Source organism: Morchella importuna (assembly GCF_003444635.1).
Source record: "Morchella importuna strain M04M26 chromosome Unknown Morimp01GS037, whole genome shotgun sequence".
Classification (NCBI taxonomy): domain Eukaryota; kingdom Fungi; phylum Ascomycota; class Pezizomycetes; order Pezizales; family Morchellaceae; genus Morchella; species Morchella importuna.
The window spans coordinates 130,734-148,008 of record NW_025763434.1 but is presented as its reverse complement, the minus strand read 5'-3'; the positions used below and the strand labels follow the sequence as shown (position 1 = coordinate 148,008).

The 17,275-nt window shown below is 49.1% G+C and overlaps 3 protein-coding genes across 3 annotated transcripts; 2 read left to right on the top strand and 1 right to left on the bottom strand.

The window, feature by feature from the left end:
• Nucleotides 1-3,247: 3,247 nt before the first annotated feature.
• LAJ45_09543 (uncharacterized protein) lies at nucleotides 3,248-5,813 on the top strand (the record flags this gene model as incomplete). The annotated part of the gene is made up of 5 exons (XM_046119084.1): nucleotides 3,248-3,391; nucleotides 3,450-3,691; nucleotides 3,748-4,261; nucleotides 4,377-5,543; nucleotides 5,688-5,813. The coding sequence occupies 5 exons, from the start codon at nucleotides 3,248-3,250 to the stop codon at nucleotides 5,811-5,813; spliced, it is 2,193 nt and encodes a 730-aa protein (XP_045967654.1).
• Nucleotides 5,814-12,775: 6,962 nt separating this feature from the next.
• On the bottom strand, nucleotides 12,776-13,585 carry LAJ45_09542 (uncharacterized protein; the record flags this gene model as incomplete). Its single annotated transcript, XM_046119083.1, has 1 exon — nucleotides 12,776-13,585. The coding sequence occupies one exon, from the start codon at nucleotides 13,583-13,585 to the stop codon at nucleotides 12,776-12,778; it is 810 nt and encodes a 269-aa protein (XP_045967653.1).
• Nucleotides 13,586-16,262: 2,677 nt separating this feature from the next.
• On the top strand, nucleotides 16,263-16,981 carry LAJ45_09541 (uncharacterized protein; the record flags this gene model as incomplete). Its single annotated transcript, XM_046119082.1, has 4 exons — nucleotides 16,263-16,278; nucleotides 16,535-16,725; nucleotides 16,794-16,888; nucleotides 16,957-16,981. 4 exons carry the CDS (start codon nucleotides 16,263-16,265, stop codon nucleotides 16,979-16,981), a joined length of 327 nt encoding a protein of 108 aa, XP_045967652.1.
• Between the last annotated feature and the right edge of the window lie 294 nt (nucleotides 16,982-17,275).

Below are 17,275 nucleotides of genomic sequence, written 5' to 3'. Positions count from 1 at the left end.
CTTTTCAAGCGATTTGCCAAGACTACACCGCTTTCCTAAACACGGCAAGTTGCGAACGCAGCCAAAACATGACCTGTCACCTCGCTCGTTCCACAGCTTCTCGGCGCCGCAGGAGCCTAATTTTTCATAGCGGTTGGATGCCTGCAACGGAGGTTCAAGCTTAAGCTGGAGAAGGAGGAGGTCCCTGCACTGCAAGAGAACAGGAATGGTTCGCATTCACTGGATCTTCCCACGTGAGTCGACTATGGGATGGAGGCGTCAGAGGAGACAAAGCGGACAACCTCACACAAGGAAACATTTGAGCGCATGCAGTCGTCCGAAAGTAACTCATATATCAGAGAGATACTTCTCTTCGTACATAGCTGAGAATACCACAGTATGTACCGGCGGCGCTGGCGGCGGTCTACACATGAGAGAGGAAAATCAAAATTCAGATTTCAAGTTTTAAATTTTGTTATTCTGTCTGTTCCCCACCTCCCATATGTCCAATATCGGCGGAGATTGCAGGCGTATTTTTCTTCCCTGTTCGCCGTTAGTCCCTTTACGGTAAAGCTCCCAAAAAAGAAACGAAAGAAACCATCTGGAAGGGATTGGCCCTTAGAACAGTCTAAGACTTCAGGGATCATATCTGACGACAAGCCAACCCGTTTCGGCAGACACGGCCACTCCTCCTCCCCTGGTGCGGTTCGGACATGGAAAGGCTTTGACAGCCCAACAGCTGCATGTCCACAGCCCTGGCCCCTGCAAGAATCCAGCCAGCACAACAAACCGCAAATCACCACACCCAATCCCCCGAAAGAGGTTGGATTTGGGCCACTCTGCCCTGCTGGGCTGCCTTCTGCAAGCTGCTGTTGCTGCTGTTGCTGTTGCTGTTGTTGCTCATAACTGCGCTTGACTGAACTAAGGTGAATTGGCGTTGTTTTGTAAGTGGAGAGAATTCCTGAAGGTGGTGATGATGAAAACAGGATAGAGAGAGAACTTATGACTTTTGTGCAGCTCAGGGAAGCCGCTGTCTCAAAATAGTCTCCTGTACGACAAGGCCTGCAAAAAATCGAGCAGGACGTTCACCCCCCCCCCCCCCCTCCCCTCTACCCATCATCAACGGTCCCCCCTCCACCGCATAGATACATCATACATGTATGTATGCGCCTAGGCGCGACTCTACATACAGTATCAAGAGAAAGTAAATATTCAAGCAGGAGGGATATCATTATCATAATCATCATCATCATCTGTAGGAGTAGGAGTAAGTAAATGTAACAGCCCCTCTGTTGCTCCTCTATTCCAACAGCCTCCCCTGGTCATTTGATAGACTCATCTATGACCCCTCCATATCCCATCATCTATTCTCACCTCTTACCTTACCGTGTTTACCTAAGTTTCGCTGTGCAGAGCACTCTAGAGTCTATCATATCCTATCCTATCCTTTACCATCGTCCTAAAGTAGAGTACATTCATGTATCTCTCCCTGTTCGATATTCAGCCCCCCGAGAGACATACCCAGTGATACCACCCACCGCCACAACCGCAAAATCCTCCGGTCGACGGTAGATCTCGCCATCTGGTTTGCGCACACTTTACAGTCGAATCACCCCCAATAACCATGCATTGATTACTCCCTTCCTTTACGATCAACCATCCGGAGAACCATCTCATCACCCTTTTTCGGAACAATTTCCACGCGCGACCCACACAGCCGTACAGGAAACGCGTAAATATTGGTTGAGATTTGGCCAAGGTGCAGAGGGTTCTGTGCGCAACCTACATTCGGGGAAGGGGCTCATCTCGCCAAAGACGTACGCTTTACCACTCTATTCAGAGAAAGAGAGATATTCTCGCCATCTTGTTCTTTTGTCCACCCAATTCAAGCTTGATATCAGACATTGCCTACACTGTCGTCCGTCTCTTCTCCCGCTCATTCGCCTATCGCGAAAGGTAGCGCGGCTGCAGGCGATACCACACACACATACATAACTACCCTGGGTACTCGCTCACACCTAGAGTGCACTACCAATTCGTGCCTCACAGGAGACGCAAGCAAGAAGTATTGCCACAGGGCTTTACCTTCTTTAGAGCTACTACTACTGCCGCTGATCTTACTTGCCTTCTAAGTATATCAAAAGAAACACTTGGAGAGGAATTAGAGCAGGAAAGCGCGTGAGAGTCTAAAATCAAAGGACCTCTCCCCTCCCTCAAATATCTCCTCCTTCTTGCTAAAAATTTAATAATAATTATACTGTAAACACGCTTGATAAATTCAGAGGGCAAGTAGGAAGTTGCAAGAGAAAACGGGACGCAGGGGTTCATAGCGGATCGTCCTTCTTGGGTCTTGACCTGACCAGTTCTCAGGCCTTTCGACCCGCTGTTCTGCAACACTGCAACACCATAAGCACAATCCCACGAGACAGGCGCAACCACCACCACCACCAACGCACCTACCGTCCGCTGCACACGCTCACTCGCATTCACTCCCTTCTCGCAGCAAAAAATATCTCCCCACCCACTCACTTCCTTTCTCCACCCCACGCTCTCTTTCTGTCGTTGCCTGTTTCCTGTTCTCTCTTTCTTTCCCTTTCTTCTCTTTCGTAGCCCTTTGGTCCTATCCAGCTGTTCGGTTCCACCCAATCCCAGTCGAAAACACCCCTATTGGTCTTACTGGTTTTCATTGGTTCCATCGCACTTTCTTCTCCCCCTTCTGCTTTTGTGTTCCTATTCCTGCTCCCCCCTCCCCGCTCCCCCCTTCACATCTTTCTCTACCTTCTCGGTCTTCAGTCTGCAACGTCGTCAAAGCTGGCCCCTGCAACCTATTTCCAGCTCTGCACCTCTGCTGCTTCTACCGTCTCCCGACTAAAGGAAGCATCATCAAGTATTTGGGTGCCGAGTCTGAGTCGCTGTCAACAGAAAACACATCATCCATCTACTAGGACATACAGCATTCGTTTCAAACCTCAAGCAACATAACAGGCATATACCGACCTCCGAGGAGTCTCTACATTCAAATCGCATCAAAAGTTGAAACCTTAATTTTTAGTTGATCTCTTTTTGTACCGGCGCGAGCTTTTATTATTTATTTTTATATCTTTCGTAGTTTAGCGGGCACATTTGTTGGATCTTATACTCGTGGTACCTAATTAGTGGAGTTGCTTGCCTCCTATTTCTTTAGGTATATATGTTTCCCACACCCCTGGCGCACTTTTATTCGTGCCGAATGCTAATCACCTACAGACAAAATACCTAATCAACCACAATGGTCAGCGGAACCTCATCATCAACCATGGCACTGACGGATCGATTCGAGATCATTAAGGATATTGGTGATGGAAGTTTTGGCAGTGTCGTACTTGCCAAGGTGCGGTCGGCTGGAGCTGGTGTAGCAAGGCGTGGGAGTGTGGTGCGTATTATGATTACTTGTGTTACTCTTTAGATGTGGCTTTCTAACTTCTGCATAGGTTGCTATCAAAACGATGAAGAAGACCTTTGACTCTTTCGCGCCTTGCCTAGAGCTCCGAGAAGTCATCTTTCTACGACAGTTGCCAGCGCACCAGCACCTAGTACCGGCTTTGGATATCTTCTTGGATCCCCACACAAAGCGGCTACATATCTGCATGGAGTACATGGACGGAAATCTCTATCAGCTGATGAAGGCAAGGGAGGGCAAGCTACTCGAAGGAAGCGTGGTAAAGAGTGTACTGTATGTTTACCGTGTGAGGGCCGCTTTTTGGGTTCAGGTATTGACCAAATGGGCAGATTCCAGATATTGTCCGGATTAGAGCACATCCACGCTCACGGATTCTTCCACCGCGACATCAAACCTGAGAATATCCTCGTTTCGACATCAGCCCAGAACCCCCACGATTCTACGGGCTCCTTCCGCCGATACTCAAATCTTGTGACACCACCAGCGACACCTCCGACGTACACTGTCAAAATTGCAGACTTCGGACTTGCGCGTGAGACCTCGTCAAAACTTCCATACACAACATACGTATCAACAAGATGGTACCGAGCGCCTGAGGTGCTATTGCGGGCTGGCGAGTACAGCGCGCCAGTAGACATCTGGGCAGTTGGTGCAATGGCTGTAGAGGTAGCAACATTGAAACCTTTATTCCCAGGTGGTAATGAGGTAGATCAAGTTTGGAGAGTATGCGAGGTTATGGGGTCTCCAGGGCAGTGGATCGGCCGAAATGGAAAGAAGATGGGTGGTGGTGAATGGAAAGAGGGCTCAAGATTAGCAGGAAGGCTTGGTTTTAGCTTCCCAAGGGTGCGTTAACTTCTTATACACGCGCAGACTGCGAGAATTTATTCTTACATGTCTGCATGCATACCTACCCCTTACCTCAATTATTAGTATGGGTATTAATACTAACTATAAATAGATGGCACCTCAACCCATGGAGACCATTCTTCAGTCACCTACATGGCCTGCGTCATTGGCAACGTTTGTTACACAATGTTTGATGTGGGACCCACGTAACCGTCCAACTTCCATCCAGGCTCTTCAACATGAGTACTTCAAAGATGCAGTTGACCCTCTCCTTCCTCGATCAAACACGCCGTCACGAATGCTCCGAAAGCAGTCTGATCTTGTATCAAAACAATCGAGGGATTCGATCACAGAGGTTCAGCCTACACTTGAAAAGAAGAACTCATGGTTCCGAAAGTCATTCATCGGTACAGTAAGAGGCGATGGCGTTGTTTCCCCACCCCCCACAACAACCATCGACCGTGACTTCAAGCCAAAATCGGAGAAAAGGAGTACATGGCACGCACAAAAAGTACCAGCAGCAGGTGCCTCAACCAGTGCAGCACCAATGATGATACTGCCTACAATCAGGCCAGTATCCCCATTGAGTGACACTGTTTCTGTCGAAGCTGCTAGACAACGAAGGGAGAATCAATCACCTTCTATGGAAAAGGAGAGGAGGAGAATGGAAGAAAAGACCGTAAAGAAACTTGGCCGACAATTGTCAGTGGCTTCAACGAATTCACAGAATGGCAATGGTTATACAAACGTGCATGTTGCAATGGCAGCTGAACGGTTGAATGGCAACGCGAATGTAAATGGAGGTTTGGCAAGCCCACCCTCGGCGGGTGCACAGAAGGAGAGTTTTTTTTCTCACTTAAGAAAGCGCGCACGGAGACTGTCTGGAAAAAATGGTGGACTTCCTGGAAGTCCCGGCGATGAGGATCTAGAGGCTGGGATTGGTTGTGGCATTGCTTGGGGAGGTAATGCAGGTGGTGGAAGCAACAGGAGCAGCATGTTGGTGGAGAGTCCCAGCGATACCGGAGCATTTGATAGGGCTATCAGGGACGTTGAAGGCGTGTTGGACGACTCAAACAGCTCTACATACTCTGGCAACAAAGGGAGCAACTCCATCCGACGAAATTCCAGCTTCCCGCCTACCCCGGGCGGATCGCGTGGAGAGGCTGTACCAAGCAGCGGGATTGTGGTGGCACCAATCAGTTCTAGGACGCGACGAAGTGTACGGAATGCCAGACAAAGATATGAAACTCCGGATGAGAATGACGAACTAGTCGATGAGGTACTTGCCGCTTCCCGAACAGAAAATACTATCCCCAGGCGAACATCAGCTCATGATGTGAGGGCATCAAGCGGTGCCCATGCCCCCAATGGATACCCAACACCAAACCCACGTGTGGGAAACCGGGCTAACAGTTATTCTAAGGCGGTCGATGTTCTGGTCCGAAGGAGTAGGAAAGACGATGATTTGCAACAACCAAAATGGCCCACACCACCCAGCGAAGGCGATGGATGGGGTGCATATACGGAGGCTGTCGCTGCGGGGCGGTAGGATGATTAGGCTCTACGTTTGGCAAGACGCTTTCAACAAATTAATTTCATTTGTTTTTGACTTGTGCTTTTTTTTCTTTTTTTTTTTTGACTGCAAATTAGTATCAGGTTTCGTCTTTATTTCAACCAAAAAGCGGTGAAAAAGCTGAAAATATTACTGAAAAGAAATTGCTGGGCATAAGGAGTTTTGTTTCTTTTTTTTTCCCTGTGTATTTTCCCTTTCGGATTACGTTGTGCTGGTGGGGTTTTCTTTTTTTTCCTTTCTTGGATGCATCATCATTGAGTCGGTTTTCATCGGTCTATCTTCGCATTTACCTACTTATTATTATTTTTCTTCTAGCTTTTTTTTTTTTTTATACCTTTAAGGCAACTAGTATCTATACTTTCTGAACTTTCTCTACTGGCGGATCTGGTTTTCTATACCCTTTCTCCCTTTTCGTTCTTCCTTTTGTTTGGTCAATATGTGTTTGTGTTTCGATAGTTAGTTTAGTAGCTGTGGTGGTCGCGCGCGATCAGTCAGCCTAGTTGTGCTTTGGAGTCACCTTTTTTATTTATTTATTGCTGTTTTTTTTCCTTGTGGTTTTCCTATGTGTTTCTTTGTATACCTCTGTTTTGTTATTTTGCGTGTGCGTGAGTGTGTTGTGTGAAATTTCTGGCTCCCTCTCTACTTTTCCTTTTTTTTTTATATATATATTGTCCTCCTACTCTACCCTACTCCTATCTACTCAACTCAGGCCCCGATACTAGCCGACTCTAAATAACCATAGTTTACTTCGCTACCCTCCCACAACAAGGGTTGGGTATGAGAAAAAATTTCAATGCAAGATACTTTTTCAGCGGTGGAATGTCATGATTTTGGTTTCATCTGTAACTCTTTCTGCGCACTTCGCAACCAATTGAAGCGTGTGCCAAAGTAAATAAACAAATAGAGTCCGTGTTCTTGTCGTTTTGGTCCCGTCCAGTCCAGTCCCGCACAGAATGCTTGGTTCGTGACGGGCGTGTAGAGAGGTACGGAGGTGGAGTCCGAGCCAGAAAACCAAAACAGCCAAAACACCAGCCTCCTCCTCCCTCCCCCGTGTCGTCGTCGGTCGGTGGGAAAAAGCAAACCCCTAACGATTCGGCTCGGCTCGCACACGGAGAGGGAAAAACGGTAAGTGCTACTCTATTACGGGAGAGAGAGGGGGGGTACCTTGAGATGTCACGATGTCATTCAATTTCCTGTTGCTTTTTGCAATTTGTGGTCCTTGTTTGACGTTTTTATTATGTAGTCTTGGGTGGGGATTGCTACTGGGTGAAGGTGAGGTTGTGAGCCAATTAGCGGTGCAGCTAGGGGGTGGTTACTGCCAGTAGTGTACGTAAACATTGGAGAGAGAGCTTTGTGACATGGGGTGACTTGACATGATGGGACGAACTGGACTTTGGCTTTTGGGATTCGTGGAACTCGCTGGCGAGTCAATCGCCTCCCCTCCCCCCCCCCCCCCCCCCCCCCCCTCGCGCAGCTGGAAGAACTGTAGAGTATGTAATTGTACATGCCTAGGCTGGCTGACAGTGGGCTGGGCTACATCTACATTCAGCACCACTCACTTCATAGAGTATCCTTAGGGAATCTACGTCGGGCTGGATGTGATGTATCTCTACCTAGGGAGCTGACCACTTAATCCCCAAGCGCCCCGACGAAAGCCTACCGATTCCGATAACGGGGTGGAAATGCCTATTGAAGCACTCCCCCCCCCCCCCCTCCTCCTCCTCCTCCTCTCAGTTTCTCTAACTAGCTCTCCTCAGTACAGTTGCTCTGCTTAGCGAAGAGAGGGGTGTCGTGAAGGAGGAGAGTCATGTCATGTCACTCTACGTACGCATGCAGTAGTGGGTATGTAATGTACCTCTAGACCAGCAGACGCGTGACAGGGCAAACTTCAAAAAAAACTTTGTTCCTTGCAGTCAGGCCTGTTTGGAGGGATTTATCGGCAATCTGGTATGTATGTAGTAGGGTCCGGGCACCACCCCTCTCCCCTTCCCTGTTCTGGGCTCTATGTACCTCTCGGTACCCTGACTGTTTTTCTAAGTTTTCTCTTTATTTCTTGGAGCTGCTTGCTTTTCTTATTTCACGCGCGATGGAATGGATGGGGGGGAGGGGGATCGAAGGGAGACGAGCGAAGGGAGGTGGAAAGGGGGTTCTTCATCTTATTTCAAGTTGCATAGCGGCCTGATAAGATCGTCGATATACCGGTCGAGTTGCAACTCTGCCCCCCAGGCGAGAGAGCAATTTAATCGAACTGCCCTCCCTCCAGGCTGTAATCCACCGACGAACCGACATGCGTGTACCACGTGAATCGCCCAACCTGCAGGCAGTGGGGCGGTTTTAGCGTTTTGCGGGGAAACAAGAAGGGGGAAGGTGCTTCCGTTCCAGGATTTTGTGGGGTGGCGTTTATTATGCCGAGCAAAGGGAAAAGGGAAAACATTTATCATACTGCAGAGAAATTAAGGGTGGGAAGGGGAGGTGGGGTGACGATGTCTCCTTTTCTTTAATTTTAATTCTCCGCTACATACTCCCCAATTGTGCGGGGAAAAGAGAAGCTCCGAGGGAAGGGGAAGGAAGCGAAGGAAACAGGTGGGAATGTTTCCATGTCATGTCAGGCAAAGCAGGCAGGCGGACAGGAAAGGCAGAGGCAGGCGGGTTGGCAAACAAGGCAAGGGAATGGTGTTGTTTCTTAATGCCATTCCTCTTGGATATCAAATTCCCAGACGGGCGGATATCGACATTCACCCAAACGCGATTCCCCATCTCTCTGGCGACATTTCCAACTTGTTCCACCACAACCCACACATAACGCTTCTCATCCTTTCCTCTCTCCTTACAATGAAGGTTCCTCTTCTTTCCTTTTGGCAGCCGAACGCGGGGATTGACTGCAACTCAGGCAGCCACTTGTGGTCGTTGCGCCGCCGCGGTTATCTCGGTGAGTTTCTCTGCAGTAGAGACTTTTTTGAGCCTCTTGCGGGTAGATTTCCCTACGTATGTACTCTACTCGCAGCAGCAATTCAGCGGGGCGTGGAGTCCCAAAAAAAATTTCGTAGCTGGTGTTTCAGTTGAGATGCAGTGAGGAGCGAATCCCCATACGCAGACCAGCGTCGTGATCCTCAACGCATATCGCCAACCCAGGGCCAACCAACCACCATTGCACTTCCTCCTCCCACCGCGTTTCAAACGAGTTTTATGTCACAACCGTTTATCGCTCATCCTGCATTGCTTTTTCCAGTTCCAAGTGGCCAGAAAATAATTCACTCACGGTCGCGCGTGACTCTCGAAAACCGTCCGTTAATCCTACTGGCCTTCCCTAAAAGTGGGGTGCATGTAGATCCAGTCCCTAGCGCGACGAGTGAGCAGACATGATGTGCATGCTAACCCTAGCCCTGAATAAAAAGGTTGTTAAGTTTCTAGGCGGACAAATACTACTAGGACACTGTGGTGGAGTGGTTAACACGTTCGCCTGCTATTCTTAGGAAAGTGTAAGCGGATGCCTTCGGGCGCGCGAGTTCGAATCTCGTCGGTGTCGTTCTCTTTTGTTCTCCGTCCGATTTTCTGGGATGTTGGCGAGTTGCACGGAGACGGATGCCTGCTTGTTTGACAGGAGGAGGCTCTGGTGTTGGTTGTAAATTTTGTTTTTTGCGGTGGTGATGATTCTCATGAAATGCCAAGAGATGTGCAGATGAACGAAATCACCAACAATCGGCCCAGAACAATCCCAACACCGCCGATCCGAAGAGAATCGCGATAGTCTCGCGTAATCCTGGGAGAGACCGTTTCCGCAGCGGAACGTTGCCAAATCGAGTGAGATCGCATGATTGCGTTTCAAAATCTCAAATGCGTACACGTGATTCATCGGTTGCGTGGTGTAGTGGTTATCACATCTGTCTCACACACAGAAGGTCCCCGGTTCAAGCCCGGGCGCAATCAGTAATCATCATATCTTTTTTTGCTGGTCTTGGGGGTTGGGGATTGACATGGGTGTGGTGTACCGTGGTGGTTGTGGTGGACGGCGGGATTGCGGGTTCTTGTTATTGTTGTGGCTGGGCGGCGGTGAAGAATAGATTGAGTTTGTCGAGCACGGTCAATTGGGTATGTATGGAGCGGTGAAGGAAGACATTGGATCGATGCCTTCAACTCTGGGGTGCTGGGGTGTTTTATGGGAGCTTTATTTGTGGAAAGACGGGTCCTATGGCATGGGATCGGGCTGGCCGGCCATAGTCGTAAGTCATCAATGATGCTGGGGAAGGTTTTGACGAGCGTTATCGATGCTCTGGGGAACTGCCGTGTTATCTTCTCCTTCTAGTTGGTTAACTATAAACATCACAGGGTGTTTGTTGAATCCTGTATATCTTACGTTTGATGGTCAATTGAATTTCTTCCTTAATCTTTCTTTAGGCTCGTGAAAATGTGACACTTTGTTGGCTATGGGTGGCATAGATAGGGGGCGTGATAGGTGTGAGATAGATCTAGATACTGTATAGTTTGAGACTGGGGTGGCGGGGAGGGCAGTTTGGGGTTGGGATGGGGTTGGGACGATGGCTGGGTGGTGACGATAGTTGAGTGGTCATGATCAGTGGGGACGGTTGAGTGCATAAAATATGGCCGTGAGAGTTCTGGCATGTCGTTGGTTTATTGTGGCTTAAAACGTATTTGGGTTTCCTGCTTTCTGCTTGGTCATGAGAGGTAAGACGGGCTTGCTATGGTCGATTAATTGATTTATTGATAACTCATGGCTTGTCGTGTATGGCTCTTTTGGTAATGGTTATCACTAGTGCTTAGAATAGTAGGCCTATGAACGTTGATTATCGCCGTACATCATTGATCTACGTACGGAATTAGTGGTTGGGCTTCGTCCATACAAGTGGGTCGTATCGGTTTGCAATTGATGACCATGGGTCCATTGGGCCCGGCGTTTATAGTATTTGTCAGGTTGATAATCACCCGGTACGACCGCCTGGATAACATAAGAGTAAGAGCCAATTGAAATGAAACCTGATCATTGGGTTTGCCCTCTGTTTGCTAATTGGATAATGGGAGTCTTTGTGTTGAAGTGATGTTTTGGTTTTAGGACTCATGAGATATCACTCGATCTTTAGCCGTGGGGGTTCGGAAGATTTATGTCTAAGTTTGGAAGTGAGAGAATGGGCGTATGCGTACTTCTGAAAGAGATCTTTTGATACTGACGGTTACGAGAAATCGACAAATCGCTTTGGTAGTCAATGTGACCAAGCACAAGCTGCACAGAGTCCAGGCTGCAACTTTAGTGACAGACAAAAACGTCAATTGCTATAATTGACGCTTAAGCTTGACTAATACTCTCTAATAGTAGAGGGGGAAAAACTGTTTCTAGATATGTATTATGGCCGATGAATCTGCTAATTGTTCGTTCCTTCGCCGGTGCTTCTATGGAGAGCACTCGTTCCTCAATTACATACCAATATCCACAACCACATCTCCACCAACTCCTTCTCGATCTCTAAAACCGTTCACAAACACCCCTAACCCCTTTCCTAAACCCACTCTACACCCCAAAACTCACAGCTTCACCATCCGTAGCCCGAGAAAAATTGCCAAGGCCCCCCCCACACCAATTCCAGACTAGCCCAGCAACATTAGTATCACCACCGCTAATAAAAAAAACCATGCAGGTGAAAAAAACTTCAAATGATACACCGGGATAAAGATAGGCAACTGGTTTCGTGGTGTAGTTGGTTATCACACAAGTCTAACACACTTGTGGTCCCCGGTTCGAGCCCGGGCGAAATCATCTCTTTTGCTCCTTGTCTCTTTGGGACTGGGGAAACCTTTTTTTTTTTGGGTGGCGGAGGCAATTGGGAGCGCGCGTGGGCGCTTTGGGGTTAGAGAGGAGAGGAGAGGTGCATGTGGATGGGGTGGCGGTGGAAGAGGATTGTTGGGTTTGGGGGGTTTTGAGATTTACTCTACATTCGTCAAGTTGTGAACTGTGCAGATATTGTTGTTGTCAAGCGCAATATTAAATTATACCACGCCGTCTATCTAGAAAAGTCGCACAGGATTTTGATCGGTACCAGTAGAGTACTGCTCAAATCGAACCATATGGACGCTATCATTCTCTTTCCACGGCCGATCGGGGAAATCAACACCGAGGCCAGGTGAAGTATCGAACAGGCTAATGTACTGTATTGGGCAATGGACAATTCGTATGATTTTGATAAAGCGAGACAATGTAGTAATTGGGGCAGTTTGGTCTGGCCGCCGTGGTCGAGTCGTTGGACGGGCCGGGGGGAAGGGGAAAGGGGGCTGTTGGGATTGAGGACTTGCCAGTAGTGGTATAAGTAGGGGTTATTTTCAGAGTGGTTTAGTAGGTTTGTTGAATGGCAATATGTTTCTGTTTAGTAGCAATTGAGGATGTTTTCCCGGTGCTCAGTTCTCGCTCGGGGCTGGGCCGTGGAATACAATCAATCAATCAACCACCCAATCGTTGCCAAAACCAGATCATCAATAACCATCTAGCTACCACAATGTCCAGGGCCATTCTTATACGAGGGGACAGCCAGTTATGTGGATGTGTTTATGAGTCTTATTACGAGCAAGACAGAAGGGGGGATGGCGGCCTATAGATGTTCTAGGACTAAACTAAGGAAAAGAAACCGTAACTCTATTTTTTCCCAGACCAAACCCAAACACCGGATAGTAAAAAAGCAAAAAGAGTAGAGTAGAAAGAAAGAAAATATGTGACTATATTTACATTTAAAGCCCAAGAAGAGCAGGCAGCTTCTTTTCAGGCCGTGAGAGTATGTAGGTAACAGTATTCTCGATGGCTGTTCCTTTTCAGAGCCTCAGAGTGCCCTCCACGACCTTCGCCATCTCACCCCACTCCATCCTCCCCCTATTCTCCAACTCCCTATACAGCGCTCCCATCTCCCTCCCCCCCACCCTCACAAACCACCCCCCATCCGTCAACATCCCCCACACGCCCCCCTCATCCCCACCAACCCCTCCGCCCTCAACACCCCCCTCACCCACTCCACACTCCTCCCCACCTTCCCCGCCAGCGCCGCCAACTCCCACGCCCTCCCCTCCCCCTCCCCATCCCCGGCAACAAACCCCTTCAGCCTCTCCACATCGCGCCGGTACCTCTCCGCCGCAGCTCGCTCCTCCGTGGCCCGCTGCGCCCGCTGCATCTTGACCCGCTCGTCAATCTCCTCCTCCACCAGCGCGCGCCGCCGCTTCTCGGCAAACACGCGCTCCTCGTCGTCGGCCGCGGTGGCTGCGGCAGCGCGCGCACGCTCCTCCTGCTGCGACCGCAGGAACTCGTGGTATGCGCGGCGCTGGTCGCGCGAGGCGAGGGAGCGCGCCTTCTTGGTGCCGACGGTGCGGGTGCGGGGGGCGGGGGCGAAGGCGGGGTTGGGGAAGACGGGGTCTGTGGGCGCGCCTTGGAGCTCTGGGGCGTCTTCGTCTGGGTAGAGGTGGCCATGGGGTGGGGTTTGGAGGTCCGGGTTGGAGGAGTGGTTTGAGGCGGTATCGCTGGGGTCGATGAGTTCGGGGGGACCCTCTTCTTCTTCTTCTTCTTCTTCTTCTTCTGCTGCTGCTTCTTTTTCTGCTTCTGTTTCTGCTTCTTCGGGGGTGGGGAGTGGGGCTGGCGCGGGGTCGGGGATGAGACCGGCGCCGCGGCGGAGGTTCTCGGCGCGGTCGAGGACGTAGAGGATTAGTGCGGCGATGGCGAGGAGGGGGGAGAAGAGGAGGAGGTTGGAGAGGAATGGTGTCATCTTTGCAGATTTTGCTGTGGTGTGATTGATGTGCTGCTGATATGCTGATATATATATATATATATATCGAAGGTTGTTGGAGGTTTGGGGGGGGGAAGCTGTGTGGTGAAGCTTTGCGATCGATGATGACGTCTGGGGGTTTCGAGGTCACGTGCGTAGAACCCTAGCCCTGGAGGAGGAGTAACTAAGCGCGGGCATTTTACTCTATTTAGGGGTGATGAGTCTGGGCGTGTTTTTTGGGAGGTCTCTGGCGCGGAGAATCTGGGCGGAGAGAGTGTGTTTAGGATGGATGCATGCAGTATGGTGGAGTATGGATGGATGGAGATAACAGTCGGGGGCATCTCCATTGAATGGCTGAGACGCCTGCGCAGTGCACAAACACACAGAGCATCAGTTAGATAAGTACCGCAGAAACTCGCCAACTTGATTATCTCCGTGCAGGAATTTCTTCATTGATGATTGGCTGTGACCTTTTCTCGGCAACGGCATTTTGGGGGGGGTTTTCTTCATATTGGTAAAGAACTAGTCTGATATATCATTGCCGAGAAAAACGGCGACTGGACCGTCACGGCGAGGAGTGAACCATCATTCGCGGTGCTCTAGAGTAGGTAAGATCCCATGTATCTAGCTATCTCTAGCTGTTCCTTTATGTCTACGGACATCCCATCCGTCCTACGCTGTTCTATTCTCATGCAATATCACTCGCCACTTATAGTCACGTCATCATTGGCCATGGGGAAATTAAACTCCAGGTCAGAGGGAGAAATCGGTTTGGATGCTTGCAGAAATTGGGAATCAGAAATGCGTTCTCTTGCATCCCGTTTCGTGGCCGGTTTGACTGGATCCTAGACCGTCTGGTTAAGTCTGAATAGTAATCGATGGAGGCTTTCTTGATTCTCATAAAATATCACTCGCTCTTTTTTTTTTTTTTGAAGGGTGGGGGGGCATACCAAGCTAAATACTGCCCTTTGCTCTCCCGGAACCGTCCCCGAGGTTCCTCGAAGCACCGTACATACCTCGAGGACAACATACTTGGACGTCGAGGTCAGACAATGAGGCACCTGGAAGACACTCTTAAATTTAAATCTCGCCTCGAGCGTCCCTTCAGAGAACATGTTGTGCCAGGCCTAAGATCTAGAAGCCCCGCTGCTGTCTGGGAAGAAAAAGGAAGATACGATCCTTAGGGAGACTCAATAGGCAATAATAGGATGGACAGTTCCATTACGAAGGGGAATGAAGGCCTGTCATCTTATGATATAGATAACACGTCTGGTTGGGCTGGAGTATGGACACCGTTGCTAAGACCACCTTACAGATCAAATATTTTGATAAATTCGAATGATCTATGATGCTCAAGCTCTTGATCTCAATATCAGCTGCTACCACCAAGCCTATCTAAATTCGCGCAGGACCTCCGTTTTGTGACCCCGTTTGCCATGCAATGCCACCCGTGACTCGGGAGGGTCCAGTCTCACGATGAAACCTCCGAAAAGGTCTTACAGGCAGGTCTCGTTGTCATTGCCTGAGGTTTCTAGAGTAGAAGATTATCAATAGCGGTTCGCGGCCACGTTTATCTAGGCTCCCGCAGATGCTGAAAAGAAAAAAGAAGAAAAACCAAAAAGCAAGATATCGCGATATCTATCGATATCTACTCACGCGTTAATTAAGTTCTGAGAATTCTTGGTAGCAACGACCTCACAAAATTTCTCAGGACTTAATTAACGGGCGTGTACCCTTTTGCCGGAACACAGATTTTGCTGGACCCTTCGATCTGATCAACAGGATCTGGAGTACTAATTTTTTCCCGATAACCACGTGATAGCGTGAACTCTGCAAAAAAGTTTCTCGTGGATTTTTTCAGATCAGAGAAGACCCCAAACTGTGGCTAGAGTTTTACCCCCCACGGGCCACGGATGGCACACAATGGCATAGTGTTGCGGCTCGGCCCTACGTCGGCAACCCAGCGGGGGTTCCGATTTCTGTGGTTCCTGGCGCTGTGTGCTGCTGCTGCGCTGCAGGCCAGATAAAGATAGATTAGTCGGATACCGGTGGTGGGTTTTTTTCTTCTTTCGGGTTTTTCTCTCAGCCTCATGGTCGAATTCATGTGTGTGTGTGGTGTGGACGAAAACCGGTGCTTCCGTGATATGTAATCGTCATTATTTCGAGATCCGGCGCCGTTTCAGGAGTCTTTATCCCATCAGGAAAATTCGCGCAGCACGAAGGAAAAAAAAAAAGGACCCTCACGAGATGTAATACTCCTGTGGCGGTGATAGGTACGGTAAAATGGGTGGATGGGCTGTACATATGTAGGGTACATCTCATCACGCCGCGGGCTTGCCTTGCCTGCCTGCCGGGAGATCCCGGAATACGGTTGGCCAAGAAACGTCTCGCAAATACTCTTGTCGTCATTGGCTGACAAGGCCTGTGGCTGGGATAAGGCCTTGTCTGTGGTCACCGCCACTATTGGGCCTAGTGCCTTGTTTGTCGAGCTCAAACGGCGGGAGTGCGAGAAAGAAAAAAAAATCTTTTTTCGTCGTGGCCGCTTCCCCGAGCTGGCTTTTTAACCTCCGCTCCCCGTCCCTGATCCTGAGCCTGATCTTGTCTCTTCTCATCATCTCACTCACCTCCAACAACATACACCAACTTTACCAACCTCAATCAACAATCTTTGATCACAATGGGTTTTGCTGAAGGTTTGTTTCACCCTCTCTTGCTTTCTCTTTTGTTGTGTGTGCTCTTGACGATGCTTCATTTTTCCTTCTTTTCTTTTTCGCTTGTGCTGTCTGTCGTCATCGGTTCGAGTGGGGGGAGGAATTTCCCTCTTGACCGACGATGGCCGGGCAGCTCAGTGCAATTGAAATGGAATGGAATTAATGATGATGATAATGATGGGGCACACGATCTTTCAATCTCAGCTCATCAATAACTAACACTCCCGCTCATCACTAGGTAACGACGCTAAGGGTGCGAACTTGTTCAAGACCCGCTGTGCCCAGTGCCACACCCTCGAGGAGGGCGGTGCCAACAAGGTCGGACCTAACCTTCACGGTCTCTTCGGACGCAAGTCTGGAACCGTTGAGGGCTTCGCCTACACCGATGCCAACAAGCAGAAGGGTGTCGTCTGGGATGAGAAAACTTTGGTAAGTTTGACTGCTACTACGACGACAAAGTGTGTGGGAATGGTGTTGCTGACGGAGTTGGCATGTAGTTCGAGTACCTCGAGAACCCCAAGAAGTACATTCCCGGAACCAAGATGGCTTTCGGTGGTTTGAAGAAGGACAAGGACAGGAACGACTTGATCACGTATGTTTCACTCTTGATATATCAGCATGTGTTTTGTTAGAGCTTCCCGCTGACTTCTTTGCTTCTAGCCACTTGCGCAACGCTACCAAATAAACCCCCTAAACCCCCCTCCCTCGAAAATCATCTCATAGCGGTTCCCTCATCCTACCTATCTCTTTAAAAGTCACATAGAACCCCTCTCTACTCTTTTTTTCGTTTTGTCTCGATGGTGTTCCACGGGGTCTAGACAGTTTGTTTCGGTTTAGATAGCACAACTGGTCCTTTGGTATGCTGGCGATACGCACGCACGGTTCTCTGTAATAAGCATTTATTTTTTTTGGTGGTGTTTTTTTTTTTTTTTTTTTCTTTCTTCGAACTTTCTTGTAAAAAAAAATCTTTTATATCTTG